The sequence below is a fragment of the Molossus molossus genome, unplaced genomic scaffold, assembly GCF_014108415.1.
Source record: "Molossus molossus isolate mMolMol1 unplaced genomic scaffold, mMolMol1.p scaffold_m16_p_6, whole genome shotgun sequence".
In the NCBI taxonomy this organism is placed as follows: Eukaryota; Metazoa; Chordata; class Mammalia; order Chiroptera; family Molossidae; genus Molossus; species Molossus molossus.
Genome location: NW_023425399.1, coordinates 2,335,413 through 2,353,494, shown reverse-complemented (window position 1 = coordinate 2,353,494; position 18,082 = coordinate 2,335,413). Strand labels below are relative to the sequence as shown.

Sequence of the window (18,082 nt, the reverse complement as noted above, 5' to 3'; positions counted from 1 at the left end):
CCGGGCCGGACCTGAAGTGCATGGCGGTCCCACTGTGTGCCCGGCTGGATGGTGCTCAGAGGAGAACCCCCACCCTGGGTCACAGGAGATGGCACTGTCTGGGCCGCCCGCCAGCTGACAGTGCCCCCCTCGCTCCCCATCCCCCCCCACCTCACTAACACCTGGCCCTCCTCGGCCCCCTAGGGACACTGCCCAGGAAATGCAGGAAGGAGCTGCTGGCGGTGAGGCTAAGGAACCGGCCCAGCAAGCAGGAGCTGGAGGACCGGAACATCTTCCCCCGCAGGACGGACGAAGAGCGCCAGGAGACACGGCAGCAGATAGAGATGAAGCTCTCCAAGTAAGCAGCCGCGGAGCACAGGGGAGGCTGGCCCGCCCACTGCCCGCGCGCCCCCGTCTCCACCTCCCCACCACGCGGCAGCCACCGCCTGCCCACACTCGGGACAGTGGTCGTGGTGGGGTGTCCTGTGCCCCGTCCCGTGCTTGGCAGCAGCCTTGTTCCCTCCACGGCACAGCCCCTGGGCCAGCCGGAGCTGCCCCCGGACATTGTCACGTGCCCCCGGTGTGGAACAGTGGTTCTAGGAGCCAAGCAGGCACCTGAGGAGTGAAGGGGTGGCATTCGGGAGGAACTGTGGCAAAGTGGGGAGGACCTGCCTAGTTGGGGGGGGGTGTCCCTGTTCCCTGTCATCTGACCATTTCCTGCAAGACTGCATCCCCCGCTGCAAATCTGTGTTTTGAGAAAAGCTAGGGTTCTGTGTGTCGGGGGACAGTCTGCACCAGTCAAGGCCATGCTGCCGGGCAGTGACCCAGGCCCACCGGTGAGCACCTCTGCTTCCAGCCCCGAGGGCGCCCTGGGCGGTCACTGCGGCCCAGGCTGGAGACCCACGTGCTGTGGGGCAGGATGGCACGGGGTGTGCTCCCTAGTGGCCGAGCCGTGCACCCTGACGCAGGGCGCCTGACGGGGAGGGGGAGGTGAACATGGGCGGCAAGCGCTGGATGACTGTGCAGGGTGCTTGCCGAGCCCCAGAGCAGCGGGGTCCAGGACTCCCCTGGCCTCGGTTTCGTCATCTGTAAAGAGGGGGCTGGCTCTTCCAAGGTCACTGAGCTTCTGGGGGTCCTGTATGCAGGTGCGCGGCAGGGCCCGGCCACGTGGCAGATGCTGGGTCAGTCACCACTCCCTGCCCGTCCCTGTCCTCGTGGGGCCTTCCTGCCTCTGCCCCGTGCGGTGCCTGCCGCACAGGTGCCTGGTGGTGACCAGTGGTTCTTGAAATGGGACAGGGCTCCCCATGGAGAAGCCTTTTCCTTTGTTGTTTTTAGTTAATCCTCACCTGAGGATATTTTTCCATTGATTCCCCCCCCCCCCAGATAGAGTGGAAGGGAGGGTGGGGGGAGACAAGGAGAGAGAAACATCAACCTGAGGAAGATACATTGATTGGTTGCCGCCCACACAACCCGGGCTGGGGCTGGGGCTGGGGCTGGAACCTGCAGCCCAGGTGCATGCCTTTGCCTGGGAATCCAACCTGCGACCCTGTGGTCCTCGGGCTGAGGCTCAGTTCACGGAGCCAAGCCAGCCTTTTTAACACCCAGCTTCATGAGCTGCACCCAGACCCGCTGTCCCCCGTTTGGGGGACAGTTTCACGAATTCCCTGAAGCGGATGGGCTGAGGGACCTCCCTGCCTGGGCCTTGTTAGCCTCGTTGGAGTGAGGTGGTCAGAGCCTTCAGGCGTTTCGTCCCTCGGCATCTGGTCATCAGCAAAGGCACTGAGGCAGCTCCTGGAGGTGGGCCCCTGGAGAATCGTGGGGACCAGCATCTGCTGAAGAGGGGGCGGAGGCGGTGTCAGTGTCGGCAAGCCCTGCCTGATCAGATGCCTCTGGGAAACCAGTTCACAAGCCTTTTCTTTGCCTCTGGACTTGTCAGAGCCTCTGCCTCGATGATGCCCATTGTGTTCTGTGGGGGGGCAGGCGACAGGGTACCTGGGCTCAGCATGCACCTCCCTGACACCCCCCTCCCCGGCGTCTCAGGAGCAGCTCCAGGCCACCCTGGGGCCCATCAGCTGCTGACACTTGGTTCCTGTTTTCCTCCAAGATTTTGCTTCGACGTCAGCAGTGCAGTGAATGTTCTCATGCTTTTGTCCTTAGGTGAGCGTTTCTCCAGGGCCCCCGGGCGGGGCCGGTGTCACAGAGCGTGCCACCGAGGACCAGGAGGCGCGGCACCGCTCTTGGAAGCTGTGGTGCCAGCTTCTCTGTCCACGCGCCATCCGCCCCCCTGCGGCCACCGTCGCGGGCGGGCGCTCACCTGTCTGCGCTCGCCTGTCACCCCTGCAGTCACGAGGGGGCTCGGGATGACGTCATCCCTCATTTCTCGTGAGACCGAACAAGTTTTTCCAGTGCTTATCAGCTGTTTGGTTTTCCCTCTTCACGTATGTTTCCTGAGTTTCCTGCCCCGTAAGGAGTTAGGCGTTTGCTCTGGAAAGGTGGCTTCCAGCCTCACCCCGGCTCCTGAGCTACGCAGGCCCTCCCCCTCCGGACGCCTGAGTTTTCGTTCTGCTCACGCTTCCCTTGGACCCGCCGAGTTTGTCATTGGCAAGGTCGTGGTTACCAACGAGCTGCGTTAGGCGTCCGCAGACATTTGACGCTCTGTGGACCCCTGTCTCCACATGACCCTGCTATTGTAGCAATCCAGCCGTGGGCCTGGACTGACTGAGATGAGGAACGGTGCCAATAAAACTTTATTTACAAGCAGGCCCACAGACAAAGCTTGCTGACCCCGACCTCCGCTGCAGTGTATGGCTCACACTGTCTTTGCTGTGTTTGGAAAACTTCCCTCCCCAGAGGTGAAAACAAGGGTTATTCCGGGGGTTTTTCCGCAGCTGCCCTCCAACAGTGCTGGCGAGGGCTGGTTCTGTTTGATAAAGAGGCAAGTTCTCCTTTGGAGTATTAAGTGAATTAATTTAAAGAAAAATAGTAGCCCGGCCGGTGTGGCTCAGTGGTTGAGCTTCGACCCTGCACCAAGAGGTCGCCGGTTCGATTCTCGGTCAAGGCACACGCCCAGGTTGTGGGCCTGATCCCCAGTGGGGGGCGTGCAGGAGGCAGCCAGTCAGTGTTCTCTCTCATCGATATTTCTCTCTCTCTCTCTTTCCTTCTTCTTCCCTCCCTGTAAAAGCAATAAAATAATAATAATAATAAAGAAAACAGGAAGCCCACCATGCCAGTGTCTGTGGTGCAGACGGGGTGGCGCTCAGTGTCGGAAGCCGGGCCCCAGCCTGCCTGCATGTGGTGCGGGGGCGGTGGGTGCTGGGACACCACGGGGAGCCTCCGTGTCCTCCGGCACCACGGGGCCCGGGACGACTTTCATGTCTTCGACGATACAGAGCAGCAAACTGAGTCTTCTTTCCCTCTTTAATTAAAAAAAATTTTTTTCTGTTCCAGCTGACATCACAGTGATGTTAGTTTTGGGGTGTATGGTAGTAGCTCCTGGGGCCTTTATCGCCATGTTTAAAACTGGAAAAGCAGCCCCCGAATTAGCCTCAGAGCAGCTGGCCGGTGGGCAGCCAGTCCGTCCAGAGGTCCGTTGGCCGTCCGCCTGGTTTGTTTTCCTGCAGACATGGTCTCATCACCTCCCTTTGTCTTGGCGTCACCTCCTCTCCGAGGTTCTGCGGAGTAAGTCAGCCTCCGGTTGCCACGGCAACGTGCCCTGTCCCCTGTGTCCCCAAGGGCAGTCTGTGTGTTTGTTACACTTCCGGGAGACCCTTCAGATTTGATCATTGGGGTGCCCCTGGGCTTTTCTGGTTGTAGTGCTCACTGTGGCCCCCACCCATGCCTGACGACCCCTCTGTGCTGGGTCCGGGGACCCCAGTGAAGTCGGGGTCTCTTTGGGAGGAGTGAGGCTCTGGGACGGTCCTCACCCCCTTCTGTGCACCTTGTACGTGAGCCCGCAGAGCTGGGGACCGGCAGCCCCCGCCGCACACTACAGGTGTGTCCGGGGGGTGTGTCCTGGGGGGCGTGTCCTGGAGTTCCCCAAAGCAGAGGCATACTCTGTCCTGCAGGGGTGAAGGGGCAGCTGCGATCGGGGTGCCTGGCATGACGTCTCGGCGCCCACCCCATGCATATCTGAGGCTCACTTTCCCTCGTTTGACTCCATCCTTACAGCAGCCCGGGAAGGTGCACGGTCTCACCATGTCCATTTCACAGAGCAGAAAACTAAGTCTTGGTTCCCTTTTTAATTAAGAAAATATTTCAATTCGCGTCGACATCACTGTTAGTTAGTTTCGGGTGTACAGCAGTGGTCAGACGCCTATGGACCTGCCAGGTGACCCCCTGCTGAGTGGAGCCCCCACCTGGCCCCGCACACAGACATTAGAGTCACCGACTCCGTCGTCCGGGCTGTGCTTACCGACGCGAGGCTCGGCTGTGCCTGTGTGTACGGCTCCCTCCTGTCCCCTTTCCAAGCAGCCCCCCATCTACCAGCCGCCTCTCCGTGTTGTTTATCTTGTTCTGAGGAGTCCACAGGTGAGGGAAATACTGCCGTGTTGGTCTTGCTCATTTCCCTGAGCACGAGGCCCGCAGGTCCATCCCGGCTGCTGCCTGTGGTGAGGGCCCATTCTTTTCTCTCATCCTCGCCCGAGGACATTTCTGCATTTATCTTCCGACAGGGCGGGAGGGAGAGAGGGAGGAAGAGAGAAACATTGACGTGAGAGAGACACACCAACTGGTTGCCACCCACACGACCCCAACCGGGGCCGGGGACGAACTGCAACCGAGGTACGTGCCCTTAGTGGGAACCGAACTCGGGTCTCTCTGAACCGCAGGCCGACGCTCTAGCCGCTGAGCCAGACCAGCCAGGGCGGATTCTGTTCTTGTTCAGGGCCGAGCAGCCCCCATGTACACATCCCCACACCTCCCTACCCGCGGGTCGCGATGAGCACCCAGGTGGCCCCAGATCTCGGCCATTGTAAATGATGCTGCGGGGAGCAGAGGGTCGCTTGCGTCTCCTCACCTCCGTGTTCTGGATTTTCTTCAGATGAGCACCCCGGGGGGGGGGGGGTCGCGTGGGAGCTCTGTGTGCAGCTGTTCGAGGGGCTTCCACGCTGGGAGAGAACTAAGTGGTGGAGAGTGGAGAGGGGACTCGCCCAGGGTCACCAGCCAGGAGCACCACGGGGCCTCGGTGCAGCATTTGGGGGGGGCTGTCCCCCGCCTCGCTGGCCCGGGTCACAGCTCGGCGTTTCCTTGCATCGCTTTGCTTCCTCCGGCGCGTTCAGACCTCAGTCGGCTAACGGGCCTCTGGGTGCAGACTGTTTCCTGCCTTGTTAGGGTGGGTGTCCGGACACGAGGCCACTGTCCCGAACGTGGACCGCGGGGAGCCAGTGGACACACCCAGAGAGAGATTCCTGGCTGCGCAGGGCCTTCGGGGAAAGGGTCACAGGGGCTCGGCCGCCGGCCTTCCCTGCGCTGCGGGAGGTCGTGCGGACACCGCTGTGTCCGAATCCCCTGGTTGTACACCGGTGGCTGCCGCACCTTCCTCCCCGGGCCCGTGGCAGGGTCCAGTGTAGTCCGTGTTTCCGGCAGGAGGCGCTCGGGACAGGGCAGCTGCTGTATGGTCCTGGCTGGGCCACTGCTGGGCCGGCTGTCACCTGTGAGTGTGTGTGTGGAGGGGGGGCGGGAGGGCAGGGAACAGGCCTCAGTGAGGACGGAGGGAGCCCCTGGCAGGCCCAGTGTCCTGTTCTGTGTTGATGATGATGTTGTTGTCATTTGTGACTGCTGTGTAATCTGCCTGGAGACAGGAGCCGGCAGGCAGGCAGTGAGCGATGCCGGAACTGGCCGTTAACCCTCCCGGGGTGGGTCCTCCCCTCTGACCCCCGGCTTTGTGAGGGCTGATTGGAGCCCAGGGTGTCCTTCAGGAGGCCGTCCCCTGGAACATTTGTTCTGCGTCCAGGCTGCGGCGCTCAGACAGTCCGGAGACACGTTCCCAGGGAAGAGAGCTGGGGGCTGCCGACCCACCCGCGCCCCGACCTGCAGTCTCAGGAGGAGGCGTGGGGGGGGGTGCGGGGCACAGCTGCACCCCGGGACCCTGGGCGGCCGGACTCCAGCGTTCGACTCACTTCCTTCTTTCCCCTCAAGTTTGACACAAGCTGGGCGCGGAGCCGGGTTCTCAGTTCTGTGGACACAGAGTTTTGAAAATACAGGAATCATTTCTTTTTTTCTGGGCTTACCAAAGAAAAGAGGGACAGGGAGACCCTCTGTGGGCGGAAAGGAAGCCGCTCCTTTGGGAAGTACGGAGTGTGGGTGCTGGGGGCTGGGACCCCGTCCCCCCGGCCATCCGTGTACTTGCTGATTCCCCTCCTCCCTCCCTCCTGACACGTCAGGCATCACCCAAGGCGGGGCAGAACGTGGCAGTGAGCCGTGGCCGTGGCCGTGGCCGACGTTAACCTAGTGTCTTCTCTGTGCCAGCTCCCCGCTGAGCGCTTCGTGTCTACACCTTCCTGAAGTGCCCGAGCGTCCTGCTTTCTCACGAGGAGAACTGGCTCAGAGCAGCGTGGTCCCTGGCCCACACTCACGCAGCAGGAAACGTGACGGGTCACCTGACCCCCACCAGTTCCCACATCTGGCTGTGTGTCCAGGTCCCAGGGAGCTTTGTGCAAACACAGGCCCCTGGACCCCACCCCAAATCTAAGTAGGAACCTAGACTGGCACTGAGTACTCCCCTCCTGAGTTCACCTCCCATGGGGTGCTGCACGGTGACCCCTTCTTTAGGGCCTTGGAAGACCATCCGCTGAGGCTTTAAGCTCAAGGTAAGTTGTGTATTTGCACAACAGAGGCCTTTTAGTATCTTGACAATGCAGAGTTTGTCATTAATCCTGTTTCCCTTTCTGCTTTGGCCACCAGGAAGCTCGGCGCCAGGTCTGCAGCTACCTGTGGCAATCGTGTTGTCATTTTGGGATTGGGCCTGTGTTTGGCCTCCTGTTGTATGTTCTCTGCCTCAGTTTTCTCAACTCTTTGTTTTCTCTTTATATTCTAGACATGATTTCAGATCTGTTTCTGGAATTTACTAGAAAAATGTTAGTAAAGTCTGGCCTGTATGGCTCAGTGGTTGAGCATTGACCCTGCACCAAGAGGTGGCTGGTTTGATTCCCGGTCAGGGCACATGCCCAGGTTGTGGGCCTGATCCCCAGTGGGGGGATGCAGGAGGCAGCCCATCGATGTTCTCTCTCATCGATGTTTCTATTTCTTTCTCCCTGTCCCTTCCTCTCTCTCTAAAATCAATAAGAGGAAAAAAAAATTAAAAAGAAAAATGTTAGCGAAAAGACATATTTTCTGGGCGGCCTGGGAGAGCTCCCTGCGCCACCCAGTGCTTCGAGCGGATCAGAGCTGTGTACCCTTCGCCACAGCTCGAGGGCGTCTTCACTGCCCCCAGAAGCCGTCCCTTCGCTGTGTCCCGGTCCCCGAACAGTGCCCAGCTCACGGTCACCAGGACTCCGGGTGCTGCACAGGAGGCCCGCCCCGCGACTTACCACCTGTTAGTCACCATCGTCACCTCATCTTCCTCATCACCTTCATCTCTGCCCCCTCAGCTCCAGCATCTCCGCTGTCCTCTTCATCAGCATCTGTCTTGTCCTCACCTTCCTCGTTCCCTTCGTCATGTCCACGCCCGTCTGGTCTTCGGTCCGTAGGCGGGAAGCTCTTAGGAATCCCGGGCCCCCTCTCCCGGGCGTCCGGGGCTCATTCCTGCTGGGCAGGGGCGAGCGGGCCTCGCGTGTGGCCAGCTCGGAGCCTCGCGCGGACTCTGCCTGGACGGAAGGGGAGGCTTGAGCGCGGTGGACATTGGGGGTGGCCAGGGCCGGGGTATGGCAGACCCTCGGGTCCCGCCCGGGACGCCAGCCCCCACGCAACCTGGGGCGATGGGGGGGCATGGCCACCACTGGCTGGCGCGGGCGGGGACCCGCTCTTCGGATTTTGAGATCTGGGAACAAAGACAGCTCGTGTTTAGTAAGTGCTCTGTTTGCCTCCTTCTGTGATGAAGGACATGTTGCCTGACTTGCCTCCCAGCCCTCTGGGGAGTCCAGCCTGCGGCCGTGGCTTCAGTCTCTCTCTCTGCTGGGAGGCCTCAGGGCACCCGGACAGCAGGTCTGTTCTGTCCAGAGATGCCCCCCAGGACCTAACTTGCTGCCCCCTGCTGCTGCGGCGGTGGCCAGGGGCCCCGAATACCGCACGGCCTCTCAGGTCAAGAAGGCCCTGGTTTTTAGGGCGCCGTTGAGGACTTACCACAGAAACACTGAAGGAGCTCGTGGGATCAGGCGGAGGCAGGCCCTGTGGGTGCGGGGGGGGGGGGGCGACTGGCCTTGCTGGGGGGCTGGGAGGCCAGCAGGGTCCTGGACGTGGGGGACACGTTCTGCTTTGACGGAAGCAGCTGAGAAGCAGGAAACACGCTCCCAACTCAGGGGACATGTGGCCACATCACAGCCTCGGAGGACGCAGCACCAGTCTGGGTCTTGGAGTACATGGTACCAGTCGGGGTGTGCAGGGAGGCGAGTCACGGGGGCGCAGGCCGCCTTGTTGGATGTCAGGTTGGAGCGAGTCCGACCTTCGAGACATCTGGTGGGTCCGCGGCTCTTTGTTTTCCTCGGTTGCTTGGGGATCTGCCAGGAAGGTACAGCATGTTTTCTACGACGAGGTGACAGCATCATCTCTCTCCAGCGTCAGTGAGCATGACCCCAGACCCGGGGAGCAGGTGGTGCGGTGGGTTTGGAGGTTGCTTGGTGGGGCATCGAGGACTGAGCGAGCCTGATGAGTCACTGGACCTGCAGAGACAGGCGGGCCCGCTGCCGGCTCAGCTCCTGGCAGGGACTGGATGTACCTGCCTGCCCTGGTCCCGGGTCCGAGACAGGCGGGCCCGCTGCCGGCTCAGCTCCTGGCAGGGACTGGATGTACCTACCTGCCCTGATCCCCGGGTCCGAGACAGGCGGGCCCGCTGCCGGCTCAGCTCCTGGCAGGGACTGGACGTACCTGCCCTGGTCCCTGGGTCCGAGACAGGCGGCCCCGCTGCCGGCTCAGCTCCTTGCAGGGACTGGACGTACCTGCCCTGGTCCCTGGGTCCGAGACAGGCGGCCCCGCTGCCGGCTCAGCTCCTTGCAGGGACTGGATGTACCTGCCCTGGTCCCCGGGTCCGAGACAGGCGGGCGGGCCCGCTGCCGGCTCAGCTCCTGGCAGGGACTGGATGTACCTGCCCTGGTCCCTGGGTCCGAGACAGGCGGCCCCGCTGCCGGCTCAGCTCCTGGCAGGGACTGGACGTACCTGCCCTGGTCCCCGGGTCCGAGACAGGCGGGCCCGCTGCCGGCTCAGCTCCTGGCAGGGACTGGATGTACCTGCCCGCGTCCCCGGGGCCGGGCGCCTGTGAGCCCAGTGACGGCTTGCTCCCGTTTCCTGAACTCCGGCCACGTGCAGGGGACTGGGGACTGTGCTTTGCCTGATTCACTCACACTAAGATGTAACTGCTCAGAGAGGTTGGCTAAGAGGTACTGGGTCACACAGCGAGGGGCAGTGGACAGAGTGGGCCCAGGCGCGTGGCTGGCTCTGGAAGGCCTGCTTCCTGAGATCACTGTGGACGGCCAGGCGTGGCAGGAGGTTCCAGTCACGGAGGACCCGGGCTCCTTTGTGTTCCCGGACCCTGCGCTCAGCACAGGCCCCTGTGGCTGGCAGGAGGAATCACTGTTGAGTGGCAGCTGGAAGTCGCCCCCTGGGGAATCCCTTCGGGGCAGGGACGCCAGGGCTCCCCGGTGACTCAGGCTGGTGACTCGTCACTGCCCGTGGGGGTGGGGCCGCGTGTTCCCGGCTGAGGCTTCGCTCTCCAGGAAGGTGGTCTGCTTGGTTCCTGCTCCTCACTGGGGCGACTTCCCACGTCGGCGGGGACCCCGGTGGTGGAGGAAGTGGGGTGGGGGTACTCTGAGTGGGGCGATGCCGGCAGCTGGGGCCCAGCCTGGGCTTTGGTGACCTCCGTGCCCGTGGGTTCACAGGGTTCACAGGCCCAGAGAATTGGAGGCTCAGACAGGGAGGGCGGCAGCCCCGGTCCCCCCAGGCAGGAGGCAGAGCTGGGACCTGCATTTGGAGTCTGTGCCTGCGTGTGGCCCTGGCACTGGTCCCAGGGGAGTCTGATAGCCGGAGGCCTGTGGATGGGACAAACACATCCTTGATTCTGAAACCCCAGGGTCCTGGTCACCCAGAGTTGGTGGTGTGGTCCGCTGCCCCCTCCGCTCCTTCCCTTGGTCCTCCACCACCTGCTCCCTCGTGGGGTCTCCTCCATCCCTCCCACACTCAGCGCAGGGTCAGGTGTGGGAGGGGCTTCCCTCCAGATCTGTCAGAGGCGAGGCGGGAGGGCCTGGGGAGCCCCCGTTGGGCCGGGGATGTGGGCTGGTTCCCGTGCCCCAGGTGATCCCCCACACCTGCCACCCTGTCCCCGGCCCCTTACCAGGTGTCTCCACCTCTGCTCAAGCCCCCAAGGTCTGTCCGCAGGGTCCCCAGCCCCTGCATCCCCCCCTTCGGTGCAAAGGTGGGGACCAGGCTGGGAGGTGGCAGGTCCCTCTCTGCCTGGCCCTCCTTTTCCCAGCGTCTCCCCCGCCCCACGGTCTTCCTTTCTGAGTGGAGTCAGGAATAGACTGTTTCCCTGCTGCAGGCGACACCTGCCCTTCACCACCAGCAGCATCAGCCCTGACATTTTCTGAGTCAGGAGAGGGAGTGGCCTGGGGCACAGGAGCTGGGGAACCCCTTGGGGCCCTGGACCCCGCCCACCCCCTGGGGCTCTCTCTTGTCCCATTTTCGAAGAGGAGACAGGGCCCCAGCCAGGAAAGGCTGTGGTTGGAGGTGTGGGTGCTTCTCAGGTTTGAGGGCGGCACCCCTGCCGACCCCCAGGCTGTCCTTCCCGGACTCTCTAGGACTCCTGGGTCGAAGTCGCTTCCTCCGTGAAGCCTGCCGTGATCACCCACGGCAAGCCCAGCATGTGAGCAGTTAGGAAGCAGTGTCCAGCAGAGTGACCTTCCTTGGCTGGCTCCTCCTCTTCCTGGGGTCTCAGCTGTAATGGGTCTCACCTTCACCCCCTCCCCGACACCCCTCTCCCCACTATTTCCTCCATGGCCCTGGCTGCTCTCTGGGTCCATCTCGTCCATCTGTGTGGGTCTTCCTTCCCCAAGCTTTCCAAGGGCAGGGCGGGCCTCTGTCGGTCATCACTGCGGGGTCAGGATGGTGCCAGGGAGGCCTGTGCTCCTGGTCACTCAGTGCCCCGTGCATGGCATTCGGGACATGGACCAGGTGAGGGCGTCCTGCTCCCGAGCTCGTTGTGGGTTCCTGGCCCTGGGCAGCCCGGGAGGCCCTCAGCCCTGGGTCCCAGCGGGAGTTGGGGCAGGTCCCTGTCACCCCAGCCGTCCAGGCCGGGTGCTGAAGCGGCCACCCCCGGAGCCGGCAGACACGCGGGGCCTCAGCGTGGGAGGAGCGCGGCCCGTCACGCCCTGGGCTTTGTGCTGGGACAGGGCTGGGCGCAGACCAGTATTTCTGCGGAACTGTCCTCTGTGGGCGAAGCCTGTGCCCCCAAAGGCTGAAAGATCGGATCTGGGAGGCTCCTGGCCGGGACCAGGCACCGCGTGATCGGAGTTACACAGACAGTCGGGGCTGGGCGCTGATTCTGGCTAATTATGCCTTCCTCTGCTGACAAGCCCTTATTTATTTACGTATTTCTGGGCTGCGGCTTCCAACGCCCTGGATGGGAGGAAAACATCGCTTGTCTCCAGGTCGCGGGAAGGCGGTCCGGGCGCTCGTGGGTGCCGCTGCAGGGGGATCCCCGCGGGGTGCGCGCCTCCCGCGCTGCAGGCTCCTGGCGGGGGGCGGGGCGCGCTCGGTCGCGCTGGCGCCGGAGGCTGGTTCGCGGAGCCTCCAGGAGCGGGGCGGGCGCAGGTGCCCCTGACCGGGGAGGTCCGCAGCTCGCGTCCAGAGGCAGCCTTTCCTGAGCGGATCTCGGCGCTGGGCGAGCGCGGGGCCCTGCGACCCTCCGACCCGCCAGGCTGGGCGCAAACCTGGACATGAGGAGACGCCCTTGGAGAGGGGGCGCGTGCGCTCCCCCTGGAGCCCCTTGACAGCGGGGACCTCCCTCCCGTGGGGGGTCTGACTGGACCTGCGGGCGAGAGGCTGCCACCCGAGGTCCCCTGCTTCTGCGGCTTTTGGGGAGCGATCTCAAGGGGCGCACCAGCCACCTCCGACCCGACCGACCCCAGTGGAATTCGCAAGCAGCCACCATGGTGCAAAATGTGATCCTGGTGTTTTTCCGCAGACGGCTGAGCCAGAGACCTGCCGTGGAGGAGCTGGAGAGGAGGAACATCTTGAAGCGTGAGTAGCCGGTGATCCCCTGGTCCCCACGTGTGCTGAGCTGCGGCTGCCCAGGCTCCCCCCCCAACCCCAGTTGTTCCTGCCTCCTCTGTCCTCCATCCTCGGGTCTGAGCAGCTGAGCAGTCTGATAGCCTGCAGGAAAGTGCATGTACCCAGAAGCACCCCCTTTTAACCTGTAGGGGCAGAAGCCCCTCCTGGCACAGTGGAGGCTGGCACTGCGCCGGGTTATTAGTCCTGCAGCCCTAACGGGGAGGAGCCAACCTCCTTTCCCTGTGCTGGGTTTCAGGCAGGTGCCCCTGGCAGGTGTGGACGGGGCTCCTTCCCAGGGGCCACAGAGGCACAGGCAGCGGGTAGACAGGGTCCCGGTCTGCAGGAGGACCCGCCCCCCGTTGTTCCCTGGGGAGACCGCTCAAAGGAACCAGGAAGCCAGGGGATGTGGCTTTAGGACCCTCCCCTCCTGGCTTCACACTCACTGTTGAGTGTCCCCCGTTAGGTGTGTGACGTCAGCGTGGCCTGGACGCAGGTGTACAGGTGGTCTCCACAGGGCAGAAACCGTTCCAGCTCATTCCAGTCGCTGCCGGTCTTGGGGGGCAAAGCCCTTTCCAAAGTGCTTCTCAGCTCGTTCTTACCTATCAGGGTCACAGGCTTTGGTTTTCAAACCATGTTTTGCAAAGTGTGTTGTCTTGGGGCCTGAACTTTTTAAGTATTTCCGTTTCTTCCCCTCCTTATGTGGCGAACACGGCAGACGTTCTCCGGGTTTGGTTTTTGCTCCGGGAGCATCTTTTTACAGATACGAGCGGCCTTTGGGTCAGAGAGCAGAGCCGGGCTCTGGTTCTGGGGCGGAGTCGGACCCGGTTTCCTCCTGTCTTTGCCTCGGACGGTTTGTAGGCGATTAGAAATATCCAACCTGACGATTCAGAATTTTTTGTTTTATTTTTTTAACTTAAGATACGGCCACTCCATCCGTCACTTGAGCTGGTCCACGCGTGTGAGGTGTGAAGAGAAGCGTTTCGTTGATGAGATGCTCAGTCCCTGGGCAGGCGGAGGTCAAGCTAGGTTTCCAAATATTCGAAATTAAAAAAAATTAAGTCACTCACCTGTAAAGCTTGCAGGTTCCAGATGTCCCAAAAGGCATAGATCAGGACGTGCATGGGACTCGTCAGCGACCAGACTCAGGCGGTGCCGCGGTCCCGGGGGTCTGCAGGGCAGCCTTTGTCCAGGGACCGGCTCCTCGGGGCTCGTGACCGGTCCTGCGGGGCGGCCGGCCTGGGCCTCCCTCCCGCCCCCCCCCCCGGACCTCCCTCCCCTGGGCCTCCATCCCTGGCTTTGTGAAGAGTCCAGGAGCCTTACAAACAGGACCAGTGCTCAGGACTAGAGTTGGCAAGGTGACCGACTCCAGGGACCTCCCGGCGCCATAGGACAGGAAGGCGTGGGTTTCCCGCACGTGGCCGTGGCCGGCCCTTCCGGCCATGGAAGCCTCTGGAGCCCGAGGGGGAGCCCGAGGGGGAGAGCTGGCCTCTCACTGCCAGTGTGTGCTGGGCGTTCGTCCTGTGGGGGCGGGAGCAGAGGAGCCGGTTCCGGTCCGGTGGAGAGCACCTGGGCCCACGACACAGGCTTTGGCGGCCCCTGCTCTGGGGCTGCTCCCGCTCAGTCGCTCGGAAGTGCTCCCCCGTGTGGCTCCCTGAGTGGGAGCGGGTGGCTGGCGGCACTCGGAGCTGGGACTCCTTAACGTGGGTCTGGGCGAGTGGACAGAGCTCACGGTCACCCCCAGGTTGCCCGCTTTGCCGTTCATGTCCCCGCTGCTGCCTCAGGGCTGCTGCCTCCCTCACAGCTTACGGGGGACTCGTGTGGGACCTCCCAGCTCCTGGCACTTCCCAGAAAATCTGGGACTGGGCTCCAGGCCCCCTCCCTCCTGTGAGGCAGGGGCTCTGCGTCTGAGACCAGAGACCCGCAGACCCTGGCTGAGGCTCCGGGCGGGCTTCTTGGTGCCCACCTGTGGTCACGTGAGCTTGGTGACAAGGCCAACGTTGTCTGCGCGTGAAAAAAAAAAAAGAAATAGCCAGTTGTGTTTGTGTCTCCTCCCGAGGCTGTGCTTGGGCCTGGAAGGAGTCCGAGGGACAGTTGCGTCTCTTCGTGGACATCCCTCCTGGCTGGCTTCTGTCCGGGGGCGGCACACTCGGAACTGCGTCCTCAGCCTCCTGGTTAGAGCTTGTAGCTGTGGCTGCCCCTGGCTCATTACGTGGGTTCCCTTTTGTGAGCCACCCAGAGGCGAGGGGACGCTTGCTCTGTACAAACGATTACGACAGACCAGCGGTTCCTCCGTGGAGCCCCGTGCGCCCAGCCCCCAGACGCCACGTGCGGTCACGCTAAATGCACGCAACAGGCCTCCCTTCCGGAGCCCGGGGTGTTTCTAGGAGCTGACGAGGAGCCGGGGGCTGGGCTTCACTCAGCAGCAGAGCCAGAAATAGGCCGCGTCAGGGCTCCTGGGGAGGCCTCCCTTTCCCACACCTCCGCCCCGTCTATTCTTAGCTCCCACTTTAGCTCCCCAGGGTGGCTGTGCCGCATTGAAGGCTGGTAGCCCCAGCCCAGGAGCAGAGCCAGTCAGGGTGAGACACCTGGGCTCCCTTGCAGGGCCTGTTGGGGTGTCAGTGAGTGTCCCGGCTTCTGCCGGGGAGTCAGCCGGGCTCCAGGGCGTGTGTGCCTGGGAACTCCCCCCTGGAGACACGCAGCCGGCATAGGTTGCCCGGATTCTGAGGAGTGTGTTCCTCGGCTGACACTGGTTGGCTAAAAATAGAAGCCTGTCTACCTAGTAAATGGAAAAGGAAAAAATAGCCGCAGTCACAGCTCCATTAGCACTCATTCATCGTGGGCACGGATGTGTGGTGTGTGGACGTCACCCTAGGACGGGCGGCCCTCTGCCCGCTGTGCTCAGAGACGTAACCCGACACCGGAGGTCCGATGGGGGAGCTGCTCCCCGGCTCCTGCAGAGGCTCCCGCAGCAATGAAATGATGGGGACAGCAGGGCCCGGGCAGGCTGCTTCCCTCGGACAGTGGTTCTGTGCCCTGAGACCACGCTCCCCTGAGCAGCACACTGCTGTGGACACGCCACCTACAGCGTGGCCGTGGGACCCGGCTGCCGGGCGACCTGAGCACCCCGGAGCCCACCGCCCGCCGGGGAGGGAGTCTCACCAGCTTCTCTCCCTCCTCCTCCTCTTTTAATCCACAGAAAGGAACGACCAGACGGAGCAGGAGGAAAGGAGAGAAATCAAGCAGAGACTGACCAGAAAGGTACTGTCCACCTCTCATCTCATTTCCTGAGTGTCGGGGGAGGGGCAGGCGGACGAGAGGAGCGCTGGTCCGTAGTGAGGGTGACGCAGGACGTTGCTCCGTGGCCGAAGGCTGGGGTCCTGGGCACAGCGGGTGAGCTCACCAGGGGCACGAAACCCGGTGCCGCTGGTGTGACTCGGACCTGCGTCCGGCTGAGGTCCTCGTGCAGCCAGACCGTCAGTGGCCTTGCCCTGGCTTCCAGGAAGCCAGGTGTCCACCAGGCACGTTGCTCCTTCGTTTGGGGTCTTGACCCAGTGCCTAAGAAAGCTCCCCTGGGGGTCACCGTTTAGACTCTGGTGACCTTGAGTTGGTCTGGAAGCTCCCGGTGGCAAACTCGATCAGCCCCGAGGGCTTGTGGCGGGACTCGGAGAGTGGAGTTAGAACTGACCGACACAGGTAAGGACTGTGAGCTCGGACCTGGAAACCCAGACCTTCCCGAATCCCAGGCCTCTCCTCCCGGGTCCCCTCCCTCGCGCCTCCGCTGGGCTTTGTGATGACGACAGTACAAGATTGTCCTGCTTAAAGGAATAGTCCTCCTGCGCTTGCGGTTGACTTATGAGTACGAGTTGGGGTCAGCATTTTAATTTTATCAGTAACGTTATTAAAAAGCTTATCTAACGAGAGTTGAAAAGAAGCAACTCCCAGCCCCTGGCCTGTTCGCTCAGTGGTTAGAGCGTGGCCTGAAATCGAAGGGTCGCGGGCTTGATTCCCGGTCGGTCGAGGGCACATTCCCGATGGGTGTCGTGCGGGAGGCAACCAGTCGATGTGCCTTTCTCACATCGACGCCTCTCTCTCCCCCCGCCTCCCTTCCACTCTCTCTAAAACTAAAAGAAGCACCTTCCTGAAATGTGTACGGAAATTTGTCGTCCTGTCCCTGAGCTGGGGACACACTGCCGGTCCACAGGGCGTCAGAGCCGCGCTGAGGGCCCGTTAGGGGAGGGGTGGAGGTTCGCCCGGCACATCGCCTGTTTGCACCCAGATGGTCTGCACTTAGGTCCTGGTTCGCAGTGTGAGTTTCATGGGTTTTGTTTTGATTTTTTTCTTTATTGATTTTATTTTTTTTTATTTTTCTTATCCTCACCTGAGGACATTTTTCCACTTTTTGCTCAGATAGAGTGGGAGGGAGAGAGAGGAAGAGAGAGAGAGAGAGAGAAACATCGATGTGAAAGGGACACATTGAGTGGCTGCCACCCGCACGAGCAACCAGGGCCGGGGACAAACTGCAACCGAGGTACATGCCCTTAGCGGGAACCGAACCCAGGTCTCTCCGGACCGCAGGCCAACGCTCTAACCGCTGAGCCAAACTGACCAGGGCTTCTTTATTGATGTTAGAGAGACAGGAAGGGAGAGGGAGAGAGAGAGAGAAACATTGATGAGAGAGAACATCGACTGGCCGCCTCCTGCATGCCCCCCACTGGGGATCGGGCCCATAACCTGGACACATGTCCTGACCAGGAATCGAACCAGCGACCAACCTCTTGGTGCAGGGTCGACGCTCAACCACTGAGCCACACCGGCCGGGCTGATGTTTCTTTATAACACGGCGCTGTTTGTTCCGAGAACTTGAAGAAAGCTGGTTGGCAGGTCCTACCTAACTGGGGTGACCTTCTGTTCCAGCTCAATCAGAGGCCCACCGTTGACGAACTGAGAGACAGGAAAATTCTGATCCGGTTCAGTGATTACGTGGAGGTGGCCAAAGCCCAGGACTATGACCGCCGGGCGGACAAGCCCTGGACGAGGCTGTCGGCAGCCGACAAGGTAGGGGCGGCCTCTCTGGGCTGGCGGGGTGCAGCCCGTAGGCGAGGCCCCGTGGCACGTGGGGCGTGTGTGCTTAGGCAGCGGGCGTGTGTGAAGTCAGCGCTGTGCTTTGACCAGGTGTGGGTTTCACAAGGGTGATTGGGTTCGAGTCCTATTTTCCACTAGGGGGCAGTTTGGCCCCCAGGACACTTGGCTGTGTCTTGGGAGATGTTTGGTGTCACAAGTTGGGGGGGGGTTCTACTGGTACCTAGTGGGTTGGAGCCCAGGGAGGCTGCTAGACACCTCCCAGTGCACAGAGGCCCCACCGCAGGGAATCCGCCAGTCGGGAATGTCAAGAATGTGGGAGCAGGGCCCCTAGTCTGAGGGTGAATCAAGTAGGCAGGGTGGTGAAAGGGACTCGAGGACCGGGCTTTGGAAAGCGAGCTGCAGGGGTGCAGGGGGGCTGGGGCCAGCCTGCCGCTCCAGTGCAGGTCCAGGTGGCTCTGGCGGCTGCCTGGTCCATCTGAGCCCACGGCCGGAGAGGCAGGGAGGGAGCGAGCAGGCGGTGGGTCCCCGGGCCAAGGGGCGAGCGAGCGTCCGCCCAGCCTGACTCTGCCCTGCACTGAACCGCCCATCAGCTGTCATTTCATGTGGTCCT

The 18,082-nt window shown here is 62.1% G+C and overlaps 1 protein-coding gene across 1 annotated transcript in view; it reads left to right on the top strand.

Annotated features, from left to right (window-relative positions):
- PHACTR3 (phosphatase and actin regulator 3) overlaps positions 1-18,082 on the top strand; it is a 108,954-nt gene that overhangs the window by 89,916 nt on the left and 956 nt on the right. Inside the window, exons 8-11 of the mRNA XM_036244646.1 lie at positions 184-337; positions 12,305-12,360; positions 15,587-15,648; positions 17,305-17,445. Coding sequence (XP_036100539.1) covers positions 184-337; positions 12,305-12,360; positions 15,587-15,648; positions 17,305-17,445 — 413 coding nt within the window. The remainder of the gene's footprint in view (positions 1-183; positions 338-12,304; positions 12,361-15,586; positions 15,649-17,304; positions 17,446-18,082) is intronic.